A 24,159-nucleotide genomic window follows, 5' to 3' on the forward strand; every position below is an offset into this window, starting at 1 on the left:
TAGTTGATGCATATAAAATCAGAACATTTAAAAGGTATTTGAACAGATGCATGACAGGAAATGTTTAGAGGGATATGGGCCACACATGGGTAAATGGGGCTAACTTTGATGGGACATCTTAGTCAGCACAGACCAATTGGGCCAAAGGACCTGTTTCTGTGCTGAGTCATTCTATAACTCCATGACTATGATTCTATGACTCTATCCTGACACAAAGTCAAATCACACACATGATTAAAGGTTGGTTCTGTGAGTTACGGGAAGGAATGATTCGTTCAAGTGGAACTAAGCCGTAATGGGGCGATTTGACAAGAAATCCATCCACTGCCAACAGCACTAACTATAATGTACGGTACCCTGCCACCAAAAAACCCACTGCACAGACTCTGATATCCCCTGGGTGAATGAAAAAAAATCATTCGAAAGTACTGAGCAGTTTTGTAGTCATAAATGTACCAGATTTACCACAGGATGAAAAATTGTTTCCCTTTCAGAAAATCATTTCAGAAAACAGTCCACCAAAATCTAATGGTACATTAAAATATTTAACTAGAAATCACTTACTGACCATTTAAATTTAAACTATTTGGCAGGAATATCCCCGATGAATGATTAAACTAATGTCTCAGAAAAACCTGAGCCTCAGCATTCAAAGCCAACAAATACACAGGAATTCAAATCCTCACTCAAGTCATTTCCATTTCAGATATACAGTGCTGCAGTCACTCATAAGGCAGGCACATATGTTTATACTTAGCCTTGAAATGTGCTGATCGCAGCTGGTTCCGTGCATGGTGATGTTAACTGAGAGTATCAATGAACGGCATACTAACTACACTGTGCCATGTATTGCTCCTATGCATCTAAAGCTATGTTAATGGAGCATTGAATGCTGTCCTTCATTAAGAATGAGGCAATGAACTATGTTGACATGTGCACAAATGTCACGAGTCTGAAAAATAATTGTTGGCGGCACTGGGGAAAAACAAAATTAACCTGCAACTTGGCTGCATCTGAAGGCCTGTTTAAATTTAATCAGATTGCTAAAATAAGGGAAGGAATGAATCATGGAAAATAAGAACATCAGATGCTGGTTTATACCAAAGATAGACATAAAGTGCTGGAGTAACTTACCGGGCCAGGATACATCTCCAGAGATGTATCTCTGTCTGGAGAAGGGTCCTAACCCGAAACGTCACCCATCCTTTTTCTCCAGAGATGCTACCTGACCCATGCCATGCACTTTGTGTCTAAGAAAGGAATAGTGTTTACCAGTATTGCACCAATATTGCCAGCAAATACCTGTAAGTTGCCATGCACATATATGTTTTGCAGTGAGTTTAAATTTAGCATTTTGAACCAGGTTAAAAATTATAGCATGCTCAAGACTGGTAAGAATTTAATTCAAAATGTGCAAATATGTCACACCTTGTGTCCCCCCCCCCCCCCCCCCCCGTCCCGTCCCCCCCCCCCCCCCCCCCCCCAAGTAATGTTACAAAATCCTTTTCCTGAGTTTGTGAGGAATGGCGCTTTTGGAATAAAAATAATGAAGGAGCCGTCTGTCTTCCTTCTACATTGAAATTATCAGCCTCTCTCTCTCTCTCTCTGTCTCTCTCTCTCTGTCTCTGCACATGTAAATTCATCCCTCATTGACTATTCTATCGAGCTGGCATTAGCCTTTGTGAATCAAAGTTACGTCACTTTGCAGAGCCCTCCCTGTCATACGTGGAGATGTACTTCCATTGATCACCAGTGTAAGTCTGTGAAATTGTCTTTTGCAGCATCCTGATATCTGATCTTTCAGGAACTGAACGTGATCAGAAACAACCCAAGATAACTCCTAATTCCTGTCTCAATTTCCAGCAACTTGCTTCAATTTATAAACAAATTATAGGTTGAGCAGTCACATTTAACCCAAACTGTCAAATGCGATGATTCGAGCTGGAAATTGCTCACAATCTGCCTCATGCAGGATTATCATTAGGTAACATGGACATTAGCATACAGGGCCATTCTGCCATCCACTGCAGTGATTATCATTAGGTAACGTGGACATTAGCATACAAGGCCATTCTGCCATCCACTGCAGTGATTTCATCAGTGCGCTGTTGATATCAACTCCAGTGACTGCCCATTGTTTGGATTTAAGGCATATCACATGATATGGAACTAATTAGTACCATCTCAGTAATCAAAAGCAGACCTTACGTCCATTACGCTGTAGGTTCCACAAGCATGCTCAGGAGAATGTATGCAATTCCAATGTGCCGTGCCATAGAGTGATCAGACCCGAGTTTGTCTCAAACCCATCCTATGGGTGACTTGAGTAGAAAGGTTGTGAATGTAGCCAGACCAAAAATGAAAGTGAAGTCATACAGTCATAGAATCACACAGCAGGGAAACAGACCCTTTGGCCCAACTTCTCCATGCCGACCAAGATGGCCCCTCGAAACAGTCCCATTTGCTCCCCGTTTGCCCCATATCCCTCTAAAGCTTTCTTACTCATGTCTGTTAAATGCTGTTATAGAAACTGTTCCAACTACCTCCTCTGGCAGCTTGTTCTATCTACCTGCCAACCTCTGAATGAAAAGGCTGCTACTCAGGTTCCTATTAAATCTTGTCCCCTCACCTTCTTGGTGCTCTGGTTCTTGATTTCCCTAGATATTAGACTTTAGACTTTAGAGAAACTGAGCCTTCCGCCCACCAGGTCCGCGCCAACCACCTTGTACAGTGGCACTATTCTACACACTAGGGAAAATCTACAACTTTACTGAAGCCAATTAACCTACAAACTTGTACGTCTTTGGAGTGTGGGAGGAAATGGGATCACCCGGAGAAAACCTGCTTGATCTCAGGATGAACGCACAAACTCCATCCAGATGGCACCCGTAGTCAGCATCGAACCTGGGTCTCTAAGGCAGCAACACAACCACTGCACCACGGTGCCACCCAGACCCGGGGTTAAAGATTCCCTGCCAACACATATCTACACATCTCTTATAATTTTATACACCTCTGATCAAGCTTGCCAAATTACTACTGACCACATCACATGAAAGTGGTATACAATAAAGACATACAGAAAAAAAGGATACAGATATCTGAAAAAACGAAGTCATGTTACAGTAACAAGTAAGACAAGGAGACGAAAGGAAGGCATGAAAGTCTGGTTTGGGTTAGAGTGTGTTCTTTCATAAGGGCCCAGCTTTCCCCAGCTGTGTGTTGGCTCTCCCACTTGAATGATTCCGCAGCTGGAACGGAGCTGATTTCTGACTTAGTTTCAATAAACGCACTGCAACCTGGATACGGCCGGGGGCAAACTTAACCCTCAACAGACTTTGTGGCTTTGAGCTTCAGAACCAGCTGGAATAATTTGCTATCATGCGAGTTAAACTACTGTTAACGTGTTTTTAATGTTAGTGGAAGTGAACAAGAGTATCGAGGATGTGCGCAAAAAAATCTTTAAATATCTGGAGTATTCCTTGTAGGTGATTTGACTGTAGTTTTGAAGCTATTAAATCAAACTAATAATAATAATAATAATAATAATAATAATAATAATAATAATAATAATAATAATAATAATAATAATAATAATAATAATAATAATAATAATAATAAACTTTATTATGCTCGAGGTCCAGACAAGGGGCAACATTACATAAAAATGCATTGCATATTAAAAAATATCATAAAATACATATAAAATCTTAGTATATCACTTATAAAAGCATCATAAATTATATATTTAAAAAAATTAAAATAAAAATGATCGAAGATAAACAATTTTGTGCTCTACGGTATGTCTGGGACAAAGATATGTTACCTAAACTTTTCAGGAGTGAAGGAACATCTGCACATAATTTTGAACCTACTCCCAAATTCGGAAACATTGCCAGGTTAATTGCGAATTTTTAATTCTGAGATTGGTAGATTAATGTTAACCAAATTATTTTCTGAACCTAGTGAAAAGTTACGTTTGTGTGCTAGGTCACAGATAAGCCAAGATTTTGTTGGAAAGCAGCACAGGTTTGAAAGCCTAAACAGCCACTGACATTCCATTGTTTCTGTGTTCTTTCCTTGTTGCCATATGCAGGTAGCCATAACTACAAGAGTTACAGGTGATCGCACGATCACCTTATTGCACGAAAACCTATTAATCTTCATGAAAATAAGTTTTGTATTTGTAGGTCTGTGAAATGGATGTGCTTTGGTCTCAGATAGGTACGATGGCTCAGATAAGGTCAAAGGGCATTGATATTTTTACAGTCACCACCAAGGATGTACAAACCACACAGTTTCACACCGAGTCTCTAGAAGACGAATGTGGAAATAAGGAACTGCTAATGCTGATTTACAAAAAATATATACAAAATGCTGGAGTAACTCAATAGGTCGGGCAACATCTCTGGAAAATATGGATAGCTGATGTTTCAGGTTGGGACCCTTCATCAGACTCCTTCTGAGATGCTGCCTGACCTGTTGAGTTACTCCAGCACGTTGTGTCTTTCTCTGGAAGAGGAGACAGTAGCATTCTGTACAGGAGCAGGAAGCACCATCTGAAGAATGTCACCCATTCCTTCTCTCCAGAGATGCTGCCTGCCCAGCTGAGTTACTTCAGCTTTATGTGTCTATCTTCCATTAGAAAGGGGCACTCATTCCTGGGTTTTTCCCTCATTTTAAACCTCGCCAGCCAGGGAAACATCCTTCACATGCCCGTCCCACCCAGCACTGTCACAATTTTAGAAGTTTCAATGAGATTCCCTCTCATTCCGTTGAATGATTCTGGGGGCAACCTAATGTCTTTTGACAATCCTATCATTCCAGAAATTAATCTGGTAATTAGTCTTTACCTCAATTCATCTTTGCAAGCATATTCTTTCTTATATGAAAATAAAAACTGCACAAGATATTCCATCTGTGGTCTCACCAATGCCCAGTAAACCATACATCTTGTGTAGCAAGGAACTGCAGATGCAGGTTTAAACCCAAGATAGACACAAAAAGCTGCAGTAATGAATGAATGAATGAATGAATGAATGGATGGATGAATGAATGAATGAATGAATGAATGAATGAATGAATGAATGAATGAATAAGTTTATTGGCCAAGTATTCACATACAAGGAATTTGCCTTGGTGCTCCGCCCACAAGTGACAACATGACATACAGTGACAGTTAGCAATGACACATAAAACATTAAACATTAATAATACATTATTGATTAAACATGTGAATTAAATAAATACCAGAGCAAAACGAGGCTACAGATTTTTGGTTATTGAGTAGAGCTACTACTCGTGGAAAAAAAGTCGTTTTTATGTCTGGTTGTGGCAGCTTTGACAGTCCGGAGTCACCTTCCAGAGGGAAGTGATTCAAAGAGTTTGTGGCCAGGGTGAGAGGGGTCAGAGATGATCTTACCCGCTCCCTTCCTGGCCCTTGCAGTGTACAGTTCATCAATGGAGGGAAGGTTGCAGCCAATAACCTTCTCAGCTGATCGGACGATTCGCTGCAGCCTCTGGATGTCATGCTTGGTGGCTGAGCCAAACCAGACCATGATGGAGAAGGTGAGGACAGTCTCTACAATGGCCGTATAGAATAGGACCATCACTGTAGCAATGCTACAACATTTTGAGATTTTAAAAATCAAGTCTGCAAAAATCAAGTCTGCAGATAAAGCATAAAAATAAGTTTAATTTGACACCTAATTCACTTTCATATCTCAAGTATTTAAAAAGTTATGGCCATTTTCATACTCGGAAATTAGCATCTTGTTCCCTATTGATTTTCTATGGACATAACAAAAAAGCTGTGATCGAGGACAGTCAAAAGCCCATAACTTTCTTAAAAATTAAGAGAACTGAATGAAATGTTCAGTTATCATAGATTGAACCATTCTGAAACAAATATAAAATAATCTTACTTGGATGACCTGAAATTAAAGCATATAATTAGTTAGTTACCTAATTGTAGCTAATTTCAGACTTCAATTACTAGATCTAAACATCTATCCATTTCTTAATAAATGATTAACATTTTAAATAGCCTAAATGTCCAAATAATATTCACAAATAATTCACAATAAAACATGATTTTTAAATCTCATTTACATTAATTTATAGGCCAAATGGAAGGAATTTAGTGTTTAATTGCTGTAAATTAAAGTCCATTTAAATCAGCTTTCTAGTGGGATCCTGTGAACGCGCTGGTTTAGAACGTTCACATTGCGGTAGATTTGTACCCTCAAATGCCCAGAAAAATACTGCGGGATATAATGGGCCCAAAATTAGCTACTCGCAACATTAAACTTTGTATAAAGGGATCTTAAGAAGCCCTTTTTAACATAAAAATAAACAGCCTACCTTCCGTTTTCCCCAGTATGAGATCTGGCCTGTTGTCGGCGGTCGGGGGTTTAGAGGTTAATTTTTTAACCTACTATAACAATTAAATAATGCCCTTAAAACTAATAATAGCTCAAGCGAGGGAATCTTCCAGCGATTTTTCGTTAATAATTAACTAGGCTGAAAAACCTCGATTTGAACAGCCTAGGGAAAATCGCGTTTTAAACCCGCCCCCTTCTAAACGGCGCCAAAATCGCGCACACGGGCTGGGACAGATTTTCAGCGACGCTTCAGGTACGTTTTGAAAGATACCTATTCATTGCGTTTGGCAGATTGTGCTTCGTCAGCTGCCACAGGAAGTACATCTTCTGTTGTGAGAGAGGACGGGCCACACCGTCAATACCCTCATGACAAAATAATCTGATACCTTGACTCAAACTGGCCTCCAAAAATAAGGATTCATTACCAAGACCCTAGAAAACATGGACGACATCTCAGGAGCCAAGAGCAGTATAGGCAAAGGCAATTATGGCAAACTCACCACCGTCTTCAATGTACCAACAATTGAGGGAAATGGTATTTGAAGATCAAGAGTCTCAGACCTGGCACCAGGTCTACTTGAAGCATTGATGCCTGCATACCCATAAATGGCAAGACCTGGACTACCTACAGCAGGCATCTATGGGCTCTGGAAGAATGCCAGCAAAGCCATGCCCACAGAATACTCCAGATTTACACGAAACACCTTCTCCCAGGCCAACCTCTTCAGCACTGAGGCCCTACTATTCCCAGTCAGCTATGAAAGACATTCCCAACACCATGCCCCCAAAACAAACAGTGCGAGTTCTGTCGAGGGGGGAAATTACTGGACGAGCAGTGAACAATATTTAGAGTCATGCTCCAACTTACTTGATGAAATGCAATATCCCCACTGAATGCCGAGGATCTCTGGCCCATGATTGCTCAAATTGGAGAAGGAGCATTCAGGACGGCATTGTGAACCTCGAGTCCACGAACTGGAAACACACTAAGCTGTGGAAGGAGTGCACCATCTCATAAACCTCTTACCTGCCTGCCCTGCAGCCACCTTCTGCCCTGGAGCCACCTTCTGCCCCATCTATGGAAAGCTCTGCGATTCCCACATTGGCTGCGTTATCCACCTCACATCCCACAAAACTGGAATCATTCTAAATTCCAAAGGATAACATTGACACTCAATTCCCATCACAGTCACAGCCTGTTTCATGTCATTGGCAAGTGTAGAAATGTGAATAAATATTAACATTATAACAATATAAATATTAAATTTATTTGCCTTATCCAAATTGCTGTCCACATTGTGAATAGCTCGGCCCACAAGCATTGATCAGTGTGGTATTCCTTCGGTGACTGCCTGGGACTCTTACCCTGAGACCCTAAGAATGACCCAATCTTATTCCCACTCTAATTTCCTCTCTATCAACCAATTTTCTAACCATGCTAGTATAATTCTACCAATCGCACAAGCCTCACTTTTGCACACAAACCTTTTGAGTCAGACTTTATCAAAAGCCTCTGAGATTTCAAATACATGACATGCACTGATTGTCCCTTATCTATTCTACCAGTGACATCCTCAAATAACTTGAGTAGGATTGTCAAATACAAATCCTCTTTCATAAATCCACATTGCATTTCATCAGTAGAACAGCATGGGACTTTGTCAAATCACACTGATATTTTCTAAGTGCCTTAACATCACATTCTTTATAATATACCTACAGTTTCTTACCACTGATGCAAGGCAATTTGACCCACTGTTATTTGTTTTCTTTCCCCCTACTTTTTTTATATCATGGGGTTTCAATCACCCCTCTCAAATCTGCGAGCTTGAAGAAGGGTCTCAACCCGAAACGTCGCCTATTTCATTCGCTCCATAGATGCTGCCTCACCCGCTGTGTTTCTCCAGCATTTTTGTCTACTCTCAAATCTGCAAGATCTGCTTTGTGATCTATCGCATTTTGGAAGATGAAAACCAGAGCATCCAATATTTCCAATGGCACTTCTTATATTATTCTTATTTCCAAATTATCATGCCCTGGGGATGTAGCCAGCATTCAGTCCATTCATTTTTAAAGCAGTATTGTTCCCCAATATGGTACGAGTTTAGTTGAGAGATACTGCACAAAAACAGGCCCTTTGGCCCACTGCGTCCACGTCGACCACCGACCCCTGTACAATAGCACTGCCCTACACACCAGGGAACATTATATGTCTTTGGAGTGTGGGAGGAAACTGGAGCACTCAGACCAAACCCACATCACCCATAATCAGGATTGAACTCGGGTCTCTGGAACCCGGGCAAGGCAGAAACTACCACTGTGCCACCGTGCCGGGGTTACGTCCGTGCCCGGGTGGGATTAGAAAGGGAATACGCCCTGTCTGCGGGCACCCTGGGGAGTTCCGGGACCGCTGGGCTCCGCAGGGTGTTGAATGTATCCTCAATAAGGATTGTATCATAGTTGTATAGTAGTTTATTATGGATACATGTTTGTATTGTATTATGGTGGTGGGTTCTGGCTTGTTTTATTGTAGTGTAATATTATTTTTAATAATTGAATAAATTTAAAAAAAAACAAAAAAATAAACTGTGCCACCGTGCACCACATCTTTTTTAATTCCTCCTTTACATTAAGCTCATGGTTCAAGAGCTTTTCTGATAAATTATTTGTATTGTTCTTCAGTGATGACAGACCTAAACGATGTGCTGAATTGCTCTGCCATTTGTTTTTTTTCCTCATTATAAAGGTTTCCATTTCTAATTGTAAGAATCTAATCGTAGTTCCATTTGATTTCAAAGGGACACAAGGGACTGCAGGTCCTGGAATCTTGATCAAAATACCCAGTGCCGGAGGAACGCAGCAGGCCTGGCAGCATTTGGGGAGGGAATAGACTGATGACTTTTTGGATCGACCATTCTTTAGATCTGTGTTCCATTTGCTTGAATTTGTCATCTTTTCTTATACATGAAAGCTTTTATAGGTGACTTTTTAATGTTCTTTTGAAATTTAATATTCTATTTTTCCTCCTTTATCAGTCTTTATCTGCCATCCCCTACATTATGTTTAAGAAGGAACTGCAGATGCTGGAAAATCGAAGGTACACAAAAAAGCTGGAGAAACTCAGCGGGTGCAGCAGCACCTATGGAGCGAAGGAAATAGGCAACGTTTCGAGCCGAAACCCTTCTTCAGTCTGAAGAAGGGTTTCGGCCCGAAACGTTGCCTATTTCCTTCGCTCCATAGATGCTGCTGCACCCGCTGAGTTTCTCCAGCTTTTGTGTGTATCCCCTACATTATCACTGTCTTAGGAGCATATGGCCAATTACCACCAATCTTTTCTGCCTTTGATCCACATAACTGCATCCAGACTTATTCCATACCTTGTTTTTTTCTGAAGCATTATCCAGTCTTGCTAACATTCTGTTTCATCCATTACATACAAATGTCTCACCATCTCCTTTTGCTTTTCTCTCATCTATACATAAATAACATTCTGATCTTGTTATCTTCCGGTTTGGCGGTCTTTCTATTTGCGCAAAAACGGTTCACGATAGCGATACGATTTTTCACCAGTTCACTCACTGCACTCCTATGCTGCGAGTGTACCAAGTTTCGTTCCGATCGGTTGAATGTCGTCAAAGTTAGCGAGGTTTAAAAATCATAAAAATCGCGCGTTCGCAGATCGATCTCTTCTCCTGCCTTCCAGCGCAGTGCAGATTAGTCTCTTCCCCGTCACTTCCCGGGACGGTCCGCCCCTTACTGCGCCATCGCGTCTTTATTGGAGCTGAGGAAAGCCAGCGGAGGTTTCCAACCGGACTTTTGGAGGGACCCGAAGCAGCCCCGCCCCAAGTAGCCCAGACCAGCAGCGCAGCAATGTCGCCAAACAGAAAATGGGGAGTCTGATCCTGATGGAGGAGAGCATCCAGCGCCCGCTGTGAGTCCCAAACGCACCGCCATCGCAACGCCCCACAGCTCCACCCCTTTACCCTCTAGTCCCTCTCGCTAGCTCCTGCCCCCTCCCTCGTGATACCCCCGCGGCTCTTCCCCCGTCTTTTCTCCGAGCTCTCCCCCGCCCACATGGCCGTAGCTGCTGGTGCTTCCGGGCCGAACCGAGGCCTAGCTCTGAGGGCACCGACGGCTGAAGCTCCTCCACAGCACGCAAGAAGGGAGAGGAGCGGCAACCTCTCTGGGAGATTCTGGGAAGGGAGAGTGGGGGAGGAGAGGGGATAGAGGGAGGGGAGAGGAATTATGGAGGGAGGAAGGGAGTGACTGAAGCTATGGGAAAGGAGAGCAAGGGAGAGGTGAAGGATGGATTTGGGGAGGGGAGGAGGAGCAGGTAAAGAAGAGGGGGAGGTGAGGATGGAGAATGGGGTAGGAGGGGGAATAGAGGGAGAGGAGGGGTGGAGTAGAGGAGGGGGAGTGGGGGAGGTAGGGAGTGGGGAATAGAGGGAGAGGAGGGCAGTGGGGAGGTGAGGAGGGATAGTGGGGGAGATAGGGGGTGAGGAGTGTGGGAGATGGGGATAGAGGGATAGGAGGGGGGTAGGGAGGGGAGAGGAGTTATGGAGGGAGCGAGGTAGTGACCAAGGATAGGGGAAAGGAGAGGAAGAGAGAGGTGAGGGAAGGATTGGGGAGGGGAGGAGGAGAGGGTAAAGAAGAGGGAGGGTGGAGGAGGGGGAGAGAGTGCTAGGGATGAGGGGAAATGAGCTGTGCCTGTACAGTTGGGGACTATGGGTGAGTGAAGGAATATTGCGTTGGGGGACCAAGCCTCCTGTGTGACACTTAGTCACACTTAGCCTAGTCTTTCCTAAACATCAAAAATACCCTGCATGTTCTAGCGATGTTACAAAACTTACCTTCAGCGTCGCTGCAGTTCTGCCACTGGCCGTGTGCGCGACTTTGGCACCTTTGAGGGGGGAGGGGGGGGGGGCGGGATTAAAATGCCGTTTCCTCCTGCTTATCGGAGGCGGACTTCTTCGGGCTGCCAGCTGCTGAAGAACAATCGATCAGACTTCCGATCCCGATTTTTTTATTTATTTAATCACGAGACAATTTAACAATTACATTAAAATAAAAAGCGATTTCTAACGCCCTTAACGCCTACAATGTGACGGATCGCATGAACGGAACAAAACAAAATGTAAGTTGTTTATTTTACATATAAACTTGTTTCTTGGGATGGCTTTAGTCAAATTTTACGATGCGAAAATGTGATTTGGGCCCCATACGAACCGGCAGTGTTTTTCCTGCCGATATGGGGTTCAAATTCATCGCAAATGCAATGTTCCAATTGATCGCGTTCCAGAAAAACCCACTTGCAAGATGATTTAAATGCTTTTTTTTTTGCACAATCATGCCATAAGAGCATCTAAATCGTCTATATTTTGTGTTATTGTTTACCCGTAGTCAATATTTTTATACTAAATATCAGTTTTAGTCCCATGTATTGTGCAAAAAAAATAATAATTTTAATTTTATTGAGTGGATGTTTCTAGATTAATTTATGGGAATTAAACATTAAATTCCTTCCATTTGGCATATAAATTCATGACAGTAAAAATCATGTTATATTGTGAATTCTTGTGTGAATGGGATTAATTTGTTATTTGGATACTTAGGCTATTTAAAAAAAATATCCTTTTCTTAAGAAATGGAATCTACAGGACATTCTTAATGGTAAAGTAGTGGTCAGAAAGGCATGTCATGCGTGGTTTGAAGAGCAAAAACGTAGTTTACAATAATACCAAAATTGAAAAGTTGAGCAAAAACAAGGTGTACAGAGTTGCTGGTACACAAAATTGCTGGTGAAACTCAGCGGGTGCAGCAGCATCTATGGAGCGAAGGAAATAGGCGACGTTTTTGGCCAAAACCCTTCTTCAGACTGATGGGGGGTGGGGAGAAAGAAGGAAAAGGGGAGGAGGGGGAGGAACCCGAGGGCGGGCGGATGGGAGGGTGGGAGGAGACAGCTAGAGGGTTAAGGAAGGGGAGGAGACAGCAAGGAAGGGCTAGCAAAATTACCTCCTCTCTGTACAGAGTTGCTTATTGGTTACAATCTGAGGAGTATGATGGTGATATGCCAATCTACCAGGTAGCAACTGATCCTCTCCATAAAGACTTGGTCTATTGCTAGAAATTGCAATTTATTTACCTATCTGTTATGGATTTACAGCATATAATCCAATAATATTAAAGTTCTGATCCTGAGAATATCACATTTTTGAATTTTCAAGGCAGTCTGGGTGTTTATGACTATTTCCGTCACCAAGTAACATCCAAGTAAGATGTTTTATATTTGTTTCAGAATGCTTCAATCTGTAATAACTGAAATTTTCACTCAGTTCTCTTGATTTTTAAGAAAGTTATGGGATTTTCATTGTCCTCGATCACAGCATTTGTGTTAAGTCAGTGGAAAAGCAATAAGTAACAAGATGCTAATTTCCGAGTATGAAAATGGCCATAACTTTTTTTAATACTGAAGATATGAAAGTGAATTAGGTGTCAAATTAAACTTCTTTTTGTGCTTTATCTGATGGGATAAATTGCAGACTTGATTTTTAAAATCTCAAAATGTTGTAACATTGCTACATATTCAGCTCCCATTCAGCAATGCCTTTAGGATAACAATTATTTTGTATCTGTTTATATTCACTTCATCCAACTTATTTTGGTTACATTGTTTATTAAGTTACAGTACATTTAGCTTTATCATTTAACATTTTTTGATATCTGAACAATTTTGGTCAATAGTCCTGCACTTATTTGTTTCTTATTATATATTTTTGTCTTACCTGGATGCTAATAGTTGTTGCTCTGTTGTTTGTAATGTCTGGCCCTGCCTGACAGAATTTGGCCATCATTCCACAATCCCTTTTCTTCACTGCTTCCTTGTTTTTCTCTCCTTTGCATTTTAGATTTTTCTCTCTCTTTATTTAGTTTAAAGCACCATCTCCCTCCCCAGTCTTTTAATTAACTTTTTTGAAGACGTGACCAAAAAGGTCGATGTGGGAAGAGCTGTAGATGATGTATACATGGATTTCAGTAAGGCATTCGACAAGGTTCTGCATGGTAGGTCAGATCGCATGGGATCAAAGAGGTCCTTCTGGAGTTGTACAGAGGCCTGGTGAGAACACACCTGGAGTATTGTGTGTAGTTTTGGTCTCCAAATTTGAGGAAGAACATTCTTACTACTTAGGGAGTGCAGCGTAGGTTCACAAGGTTAATTCCCGGGATGGCAGAACTATCATATGCTGAGAGAATGGAGCGACTGGGCTTGTATACTCTGGAATTTAGAAGGATGAGACGGAATCTTATTGAAACATATAAGATTATTAAGGGTTTGGACACGCTAGAAGCAGGAATCATGTTTCCGATGTTGGGGGAGTCCAGAACCAGGGGCCACAGTTTAAGAGTAAGGGGTAAGCCATTTAGAACAGAGATGAGGAAACACTTTTTCACACAGAGAGTTGTGAGTCTGTGGAATTCTCTGCCTCAGAGGGCGGTGGAGGCCAGTTCTCTGGATACTTTCAAGACAGAGCTAGATAGGGCTCTTGAAGATAGTGGAGTCAGGGGATATGGGGAGAAGGCAGGAACGGGTACTGATTGTGGATGATCATCCATTCTCTCAGCATCCATGATCACATTGAATGGCGGTGCTGGCTGGAAGGCCCGAATGGCCTACTCCTGCACCTATTGTCTATTGTCTTTTGTCTATTGAGATAGCTGAATGGGTAGCAAATTGGATTCATGGAAGGAAGCAGAGGATGATGGTGGAAGGTTGCTTCTTGGACTGGAGGCCTGTGACTAGTGATGTGCCTCGGGGTTCGATGCTGGGTCCATTACTGTTTGTCATCTACATCAATGATTTGGATGAGAACATACAGGGCAGGATTAGCAAGTTTGCTGATGATACAAAAGTGGGTGGTAGTGAAGATGATTGTGAAAGATTACAGCAGGATCTTGATCGATTAGCCAGGTGGGCTGAGGAATTGTTGATGGAATTTAACACAGAGAAATGTGAGGTGTTGCATTTTGGGACATCTAACAAGGGCAGGACCTACATAGTGAATGGTAGGCGTCTATGGGAGTGTTGTAGAGCAGAGGGATCTAGGAGTGCAGGTGCATGGTTCCTTGAAGGTCGAGTAGCAGGTAGATAAGGTGGTCAAAAAGGTTTTTGGCACATTCGCCTTCATCAGTCAGAGTGCTGAGTATAGAAGTTGGGAGGTCATGCTGCAGTTGTATAAGACGTTGGTGAGACCGCATTTAGAATATTGTGTTCAGTTCCGGGCACCATGTTATAGGAAAGATATTGTTCAGCTTGAAAGGGTTCGGGGAAGATTTACAAGGATGTTTTTAGGACTAGAGGGTGTGAGGTATAGGGAGAGGTTGAGTAGGCTGCGTCTCTATTCCTTGGAGCGCAGGAGGATGAGGGGTAATCTTATAGAGGTGTATAAAATAATGAGAGAAATAGATCGGGTAGATGCACAGAATCTCTTTCCCAGAGTAGGGAAATCGTGGACCAGAAGACATAGGTTCAAGGTGAAGGGGAAAAGAACAGGAATCTGAAGGGTAACTTTTTCACACAAAGGGTGGCGGGTGTACGGAACAAGCTGCCAGAGGAGGTAGCTGAGGCTGGGACTATCCCGACATTTAAGAAACAGTTGGACAGGTACATGGATAGGACAGGTTTGGAGGGATATGGGCCAAACGCAGGTAGGTAGACTTGTGTAGATGGTACATGTTGGCTGGTGTGGACAAGTTAGGCCGAAGGGCCTGTTCCACGCTGTAAGACTCTATGACTCTATACCTAAGACACCAGCTCCTGTATTTTGCAGGTGTCGTCCTTTTCCTGACATTGGCTGTTCATGATTATGTTGAATGGATAGAAACACTTATCCCTATGCATTGATAATGAGCAGGTAATCCTGTATTACTGGAGAGGTAGAGTCTGTTGAGGCCTTGGAGGTGGTGAATCCTTGGATTAGCGTTGATGCCTTGTGGCTCAACGTGCGGTCGGCGGTCGATGAGAGCGTGGGGGGGACTGCCATGAGGGAGGGGGAGGGAAAGAACAATGGACAATGGGGAGGGAGAGGATGAGGGGGGAAGAACAATAGACAATGGGGATCTGGCGTGGGGGAACCTTGGTTAGTTTCTCAAACATCCGCAGCTTTTATTGCTAATTCAAAGGAATGGAAAGATGAAAAAAATCACGATTATCAAAAAAGCTGGAAGCAACAGCATACAGCCTGCAAATGAAATGCTTGGCCAGTGAAGCTAGTACTCAAAAATCTGTAGTGCTGAACAGCAAAGCGGAATGGAATAGACACAGCGAAGCAACAACATAATCAATTGATCAAATGAATGCTCTGCAGCCTCGCCACAGCCAGTCTAGAATTGTGTTGGATAATTAAACAGCTGGCTGGAGCTAGAGGTTGCATGAACAAATTATTTCTCGGCAGTGGAGCTGGCCAGCTTAAGTGCAAAGACATTGGCAGTGATCTTCAGCCAGAACTGTCGAGTGGATGACTGCCAAGCATAGACATTAGACCACATAGTAGGAAGTGCTCTCAAGTGAGACATACTTGAGGGTCATATGTTCATAAGTGGTAGGAGCAGAATTAGACCATTCAGCCCATCAGGTCTATTCTGCCATTCAATCATGGCTGATCTATCTCTCCCTCCGAACCCCATTCTCCTGCTTTCTCCCCATAACCCCTAATACCCATACTAGTCAAGAATCTATCAATGTCCGCCTTAAAAATATCCATTGAATTGGCCTCCACAGATTCACCGGCCTCTGACTAAGGAAATTCCTCCTTATTTCCTTCCTAAAGGTACATCCTAATATTCTGGGCCAATGGGCTTTGGTCATAGACTCTACAATTGGTGGAAACATCCTCTCCACATCCACTCAATCCAGGCCTTTCATTTATCGGCAAGTTTCAATGAGCCCCCCCCTCCCCCTCCCCCCTCATCCTTCTAAACTTCAGCGATCCTTCAGCCTAAAATTCAGGCCCACTGTCATCAAATGCTCATCATATGTTAACCCAATCCTGGGGTCATTCTCATAATCCTCTCTGGACCCTCTCCAATGCCAGCACATCCTTCCTCAGATATGGGGCCCAAAGTACCTTAAAAAGGCCTTCTAAAGCCCTTTGCATTACATCCCTGTTTTTACACACTGGTCCTCCCAAAATATATGTTACCTGTTCAATCTGAATCTCTGGATTCTCACTCCACTAGGCCTCATCAGGTTTTGGTCTAAACATAGACAAAGAGCTGAAAACCAGAGGTGAGGTGAGAATGACTATCCTTGACACAGTCAGCATTTGATCGAAAGAGGTATCAAGGAACTCTGCAATTAAAGGAGGCAAGGGGCTTCAAGAAGAAAATACTCCAATGCTCACAGTCACACCTTGCATGAAGGAAGATGGTTGAGGTAATCAGAAATCAATTATCTCAACAATAGGACATCACTGCAGGGGTTCCTCATCGCCTTAGGCCTGGGTTTTTAGTTCTGACTCTCTGATGTTAAGTTTAGTTTATTGCCACATGTACTGAGGTACATTGAAAAGCTTTTGTTGCATGGTAACCAGTCAGCGGAAAGACAATATATGATTACAAACAAGCCATTTACAGTGTATAGATAAATGATAAGGGAATAACGTTTCTGTCGGAGTAGAGATTTAAAAGTGTGGCGCGATTGCAATATGTGATTGTAGATCTGCTTCTGTGGTTAGCTCACAAACAGTTGCCTGGGTTGGGTGCCATCTTGGAAGCCATCTTGGGCACTGGCTCCAGTATCAAATCAGAGGGCCAGATTTCTGAACATCTATTGTCAAGTTTCAGTAATTGTAAGTTAGTGACAAATATAGAACATTTATCTACATTGTCTAAATGTTGAGTTATTGGTGAAAAACATGTCAGTAAAATATTAACTTATTTTGATTGACAGGCGTTTTATAAATTCTGTCATTCATCAGACTTGGTATGTTAGGGGCAGCACTTTGACATAGCTGGTAAAGATGCTGTCACAGTGCCAGAGATCCAGGTTCGATATGACCTTGGGTGCTGTCTGTGTGGAGTTTGCATGTTCTCCTTGTGACCTCATGGGATTTCTCCTGGAGTTCCGGCTTCCTCCCACATCCCAAACTTGTATGTTGGTTAGCCTCTGTAAATGGTAAAGGGGCGTGATGCAAAATTGGAATAACAGAACTAGTGTGAGCGGGTGGTCAGCGTGGACTCGGTGGGCCAAACGGCCAGTTTCCATGTGGTAGATCTAAACTAAACCATTAAACTGGACTGACAATTTGTCTGTAGATCTGCACCTTTCTGTGGTGGGTTCTTTATAAAGGCAGAATTATGCAAATGCTTGTCCTCGTATTTGTCCAAATTGGGGTTCCCGACCCAAATCCTCATCTGTACACAGCAATTGTAATTTGTGTCCATTTATAGCAATTACAAGATGACAACTCATCCTATGCTATCTAGTACACAGCTTATGCCACATTGTTGATAATGACACACTGAACACATCTATAGTATCCAACTTCATGATGCCAACAAAAAGAGCTTACACAGGAGAGATCACATCACCCTGTTGCACTGTTTAAGTCCAGGATGCTCAAGGTTTTTTGATTATCTTCATTGATGGAAACCACACCCCTCAACACCTCATTAAATTGGTACCTGACTGTTTCCCTCCCTGAACTGCAGAGGTCATTTTGACTCGAGGCACTTGAGCAAAACGGAACAGCAACAAGCTATACATTATTCACGTCAGGTTTTGGAGTATTTTTAAAGTGGAGGTTGACAGTTACTTGGCTAGAAAGGGTGTCAAAGGTTATGGGGAGAAGGCAAGAGAATGGGGTTGAAAGGGAAATATCGATCAGGCATGAGTGAATGACAGAGTAGACTCAATGGACCAAATGGCCTTCTTCTGCTCCTATGACTTAGTCATAGAATCAAAGAGTCTAACATCATGGAACACACCCTTCGGCCCAACTTACCCATGCCGGCCAACATGTCCCATCTACACTAGTCCCACCTCCCTGCGTTTGGCCCATATCCCTCTAAACCTGTCCTAGCCATGTGCCTGTCTAAATGTTTCTTAAACATTGCGATAGTACCTGCCTCAACTACCTCCTCTGGCTGCTCGTTCCATGCACCCAACCCTTTATGTAAAAAAGTTACCCCTCAGGTTCCTATTATATCTCGCCCCCTCACCTTAAACCTATGTCCTCTGGTTCTCGATTCCCCTGCTCTGGGCAAGAGACTATGCGCCTACCCAATCTATTTCTCTCATGACTTTATATACTCCACATCCTCCTGTGCTCCAAGGTATAGGGTACTAGCTTGCTCAACCTTTCCCCATAGCTCAGGCCCTCTAGTCCTGGCAACATCCTCGTAAATCTGTTCTGCACCCTTTCCTGCTTGCCAGCATCTTTCCCATAACATTGTGCCCAGAACTGAACACAATACTCTAAACGCGGCTTCACCAACGTCTTATACAACTGCAACATGGCCTCCAAAGCTTCTATATTCAATAATCTGAGTGATGTGAGCCAATGTGCCAAAATCATTTTTGACCACCCTATCTACCTGTGATGCCACTTTCAAGGAACCATGTACCTGCACTACAAGATCCCTCTGCTCTCCAACACTCACCAGAGACCTACGGTTCACTGTGTAGGTTCTGTCCATGTTAGTGCTCCCAAAATTCAATACCTTTCTTATAAACTTATGAGGTTTTATTTCTTCTGTTCACATTTGTTGGTGTCTCAGGACCTTTACAGATCCTCCATTAATGCCACATCTTCTTTAGCATCATTCTCAATCTAATCCTTGAATCATATGTTCAAGGTTCAAGTTTATTTGTCACTTGCAGCAATTAAGGTGCATGTGCCCGAACGGAAAGAGGAATGAACACACCTTTGTTCAGCATCTTTCCCAACCTTGTGAAGTCCTAACCTTGTGAAGTCCTAACAAGTGAAGTGCTTTTGAAGTATACACGTAGAAATGTGGCTTGGCAACTTGTGCACAACAAGACCCTGTAAACAGCAGTGTAGTGTTTGTACAGTGTTGTTTTTAGATATTGGTTGAGTCATAAATTAGCAAGGACACCAGGGAGAATTCCCTTGTTTTTCTTCAAAAGAAAATCTGTCATGGGATCTTATAAATATTTTAGTTGATGTTTTCGTTCTCCGCATGGAGCAACATCAGACCTCCACCTGGGGGGTTTCCCCAACCCTACCTTTAGTTTAGTTATTAGTTTAGTTTAATGATACAGCATTGAAACAGGCCATTCGGCCCAACGAGTCTGCGCCAACCAACGATTCCCGCACATTAATGCTATCTAGGGACACACTAGGGACAATTTACAATTATACCAAGCCAATTAACCTACAAATCTTTGTAGTGTGGGAGGAAAACCATGCAGGTCACAGGGAAAAAGCATACAAACTCCGTACAGACAGCACACGTAGTTAGGATCGAACCTGGGACTCTGGTGCTGTAAGGCAGTAACTCTACGGCCGGGCTACTGTACTGCCCAAAATCCCTGTACCATTCAAAACTTGCCATGCAGAATAACGGTGGAGCCATATGGGATCCAACCAGCATGGTGAGGCACAATGGTGCATCGTGCAGTTCTTTCTACTTGACCTCGTCACCTGTAGATCGCTTTGGAGAACGTTACACATTTATTTTCCTTGCATTGACACGCACCTTGGCTCAGAGTTTACAAAAACACAACCTCTGCTTCTAAGCATTTCAGTAGATCGGCTCTGGCCAAGCATGATTCATGCAGCATACGTGATACAGCATTTTGCTCATTATTTGTAATAAACACATATTTCTGCAGCTTTAATTCAAAGATGTGCTTTTTAGTCGGGATCACTGTGCGCTTTGTAGTTTTGTTACATTTTACAGAAATATAGCCATAGTTCAGAGCACATTTTAATATTCTTGGACACCACACACACATTCAGGGGCACATTAACGGGCAATAAAACCATTTCCATTACAAAACACAGCTCTCGCATATGTGGAAAAAATAAATTAAATCTGTTATTGAATCAGCATAATCCTATGCTATTACAATAAGTATGAGATTTTATTTTGATTTGTAGAAGTATTTGTACATATTTCAAATTCCCTCAAGATATAATCTCAAATAAGATTGCCTTCATCTCTCTCTGCGCTATTAAATGCTAGTGCTGAAATAGAAAAAACAAGGTCTGTTAAGACTATGATTCTCTATTATTTCTGATGCAAAACAACACCAAGTAATTTATAGGTGCTGCAACATCTTTACTCCAAACATCTGGTGCTGTCTGATGTTAGAATAAGGGATCAAATCAAAAGCAACAAGACCATAGAACATAGAATATAGAACATAAAATATAAAATACTAAGAGTACAGTGCAGGAACAAGCCCTTCGGCCAACAATGTCTATGCCGAACATGATGACAAGGTCAACTCTTCTCTGCCTGCACATAATTCACACTCCTCCATTTCCTGCATAACCATGTGTCTATCCGTGTCTTAAATGCCACTATCGTATCTGCCTCCTCCATCACCCTTGACAACATGTTCCAGGCATTCACTACCCTCTTGCCCCACACATCCCCTTTAAACTTTGCACCTCTTACCTTACAGCTATACCCTCTAGTATTACATATCTCCATCCTGGGGAAAAGTTCTGATTGTCTACCTTATCTATGCTTCGTGGAATCATAAGATAATTACGGCATGAAATGAAGCCATTTGGTCCATTGTTTCACTGCAAGCTAAAGAAGAGCCATTCACCCTGATCCCAATGTCCAGCAATCAACATGCAGCCCTGCTTTCAAGAATATGTCCAAGTACAGTGTTAATGCGAAGGGGTTTCCCGATCTATCACTCTTTCAGGCAGTAAGTTCTTCATAACTTTATGTTCATAAGTGTTAGGAGCAGAATTAGGCCATTCAGCCCATCACATCTACTCCATCATTCAATCATGGCTGATCTATCTCTCCCTCTTAACCCCATTCTCCTGCCTTCAACCCCATTACCCCAAACACCCATATTGATCAAACCCCTACTACCTTCAGGGGAAAAATTATTACTCATATCCATTCTAATCTTTCTACAGATTATTTTAAGACCATGCCCTTTGGTTTTGTTCCCCTCTGATGAAGGAAATAGCTCTTCCCCACTTACTTTATCCAGACTTGACATAATTACGAACCACAGTAACACAGTAACTTAAGCCTCCAAAGAAAATGCATCTAGTTTATCTAGTTTATCTATCCTCATAGCTAAAAGACCTGCGGAGTTTACAATTGTAGCAAATACCATTTTGATCAGTCTTTACAGCATTCATTCATGGAAAACAAAAGTGCAAATGCTTTCATCTGCAATATGAGTTAGTCGACTCAGGCAATGAGATGTAAGTTTTGCCATGAAAACAAATCATTTAAATATTTTATTCGTTGAGCAGAGTGCAGCTAATTTATAGTTTATGAATATGATGTTCAGAGAAGTAACCAGATATCCAGCAGGCATTCAAACTTTAGATTTTTTTTTAATACAAATTAATATTTTACAGCAATATTGATGTGTCAGTTTGAAACCCAAGCTCATGATCCTGCAACACCACAATAGATGAAAATATAAACAAGGACAGGCAGGAAAAGAGTACATTGAATGAAACAGTGAATTAGATGAGACATTCCGCATGAGTCATTGATAAGGCAATGTTCTATTTTAATATATTATGCTTCTTTTTAATAAACTTCGACGGTACTTCACATTCTGCAGGACATTTGGTGCAATTTAAATACATTTAATTGTCACTTTCATATCTGTTCCCACAAATGGCAACATTAACTTGGGACACTATCACTGAAACTACAATGCAATTATATCCTTTGAATAGTTGGAAGTAGATTGCATGAAATGAAGTGCTTCTAATGCTGAGAAGTTCTGAAAGATTTCACAAGGAAAATTATTCTCACAGATCAGCTATAGAAGACTGTTCAAAATAATGATATTATTTCTGAAATAGTGTTGCATCAGAGATTATATATATTTTTTAAACATACCCTTAATTTTAACTGACATCTGAGAGTACTGGCCTTTGTAACTATATCCCCTGACATTTATATTTAACCCAGTTATTCCGATCCAGTGTCTTAGCTGTCAGATTAAAGCAATGACATTGAGGTAATTGCTCTTTCGGGGAACTGCACAATAATAACAACAGAGATTGTAATAACATTAAAAATGTCTTACCCGCTTTTTTAAGAACTGAAATGCAGAACATTTGGTGACGGAAAAACCAGCTATTGTCCTATTTTTCATTTTCAGAAACCTGCAATGAAGCAGCACTCCCGCTCCAGCAGCTTGTTAAATCTGCTTAGTCAGTACAACTGCTTTTCTCCATTCTCCACACTAACAGTCATTTGTGAAATGACGAGGAACTGTTCAGCAGTTGATAACGCTGGGACTCCGATGGGTTGTTTTTTTTTCTCTCTGCCTCTTAATGGATGTATTGCATCAGTGTCTAAATCCACTTCTGAGCCCCAAGATGACAACCTATTAAGTCACGGCACAGAGTTCATTATGAAATGAAATCACTGTACAGTCGGGTAGGTGCCAGGAAAGTGATTCAATTGCCTCACTTTTAGCAGGCACTGCAAATGAAGGCAGTTCAGGCTTGCTTGAGCACCGTACTGCTTATCCCATTCTGCTGCACTCCTACAGGATGCAGCTCTTCAGCTTCCTCCTTCAAGGGCTTCTTGTGAGCCCCAGAGGTGATTGGGAGCATAAACAACAACAAGCTGGCAAAGATAAAACATAACAAGGAGAGCATTTGTGGAAAATACTCTAGGAAGTGCAAGGGGCATTTGGAATTTTGACAGAGAAGGATTAAAAAAAAAAATGTTCATTCAGCAGATTCCTTTTATTTCTGCTATCATTTCATAGGAGCAATGCCAGTAAGTGATCATTATTACCGAGTAAAGAGTTGGCTTTAATGGAATATATCCTGGGTTATTAAAGCTGATTAAATAGCTCACTTATTTCAAACAGCAATCACATCGGAAAGATAGCTATACTAAATATATTCTAAACAAATTTTACTAAACATTTGTACTAAAGCTACAAACTATCCTTAATAGCTGTCAAAAGTTGCAAGTCTTTAGCAACCAACCTTCATTTCTTCTGGCTGTTATGCACTCAGTCAGGTATGAATAGTATACTCACAGAGTGGGTATCAAAATCACATGGTCAATTAGTCATAGTCATACAACCTGGTAAACAGACCCTTTGGCCCAACTTGCCCACACCGACCAACATGTCCCTACTACACTAATCCCACTTGCCTGCATTTGGGCCAAATCCCTCTAAACCTATCCTATCCGTGTACCTTCAGACAACTTCTTCTGACTCTCGGCCTGAAACTGGGCCTGGAATCCAGGTGAGTTGACGACCCCAGTCTGCTGGTGGCCAGGGGAGAGTTGAGGATCAATGGTGGCAGCCTGCGGGAGGCCGGCTGGAGTGCAGATAAGGGTCGGCGGTGGTGGCGGTGGCAGGCACGGTCTGGTGGCGGCTGAGGAAGCTGAATGGGACCCTGGTGGCGGCATTAGATCTAGCCTGGAAGTGGCCGGGGTGATGGTGCGTGCCTGCGTCAGCAGCTCAGTCTGGCAGTGATGGTAAACAGGACCAGCCTGGAAGCAGTCTGAGAGGCAGTGCCTAATGGGGTGGCATTGGCAGCCTGCCAGGAAACCATCAGGGTGGCGG

General features: G+C 42.2%; 1 protein-coding gene across 1 annotated transcript in view; it reads right to left on the reverse strand.

The window, feature by feature from the left end:
• Nucleotides 1-23,119, reverse strand: part of sgk1 (serum/glucocorticoid regulated kinase 1) — a 94,119-nt gene extending 71,000 nt beyond the window's left edge. Inside the window, exon 1 of the mRNA XM_033020930.1 lies at nt 22,651-23,119. Within this exon, the coding sequence (XP_032876821.1) occupies nt 22,651-22,719 (69 nt within the window). The 5' untranslated portion in view covers nt 22,720-23,119. The remainder of the gene's footprint in view (nt 1-22,650) is intronic.
• Between the last annotated feature and the right edge of the window lie 1,040 nt (nt 23,120-24,159).

This window comes from Amblyraja radiata, chromosome 5 (genome assembly GCF_010909765.2).
Source record: "Amblyraja radiata isolate CabotCenter1 chromosome 5, sAmbRad1.1.pri, whole genome shotgun sequence".
Classification (NCBI taxonomy): domain Eukaryota; kingdom Metazoa; phylum Chordata; class Chondrichthyes; order Rajiformes; family Rajidae; genus Amblyraja; species Amblyraja radiata.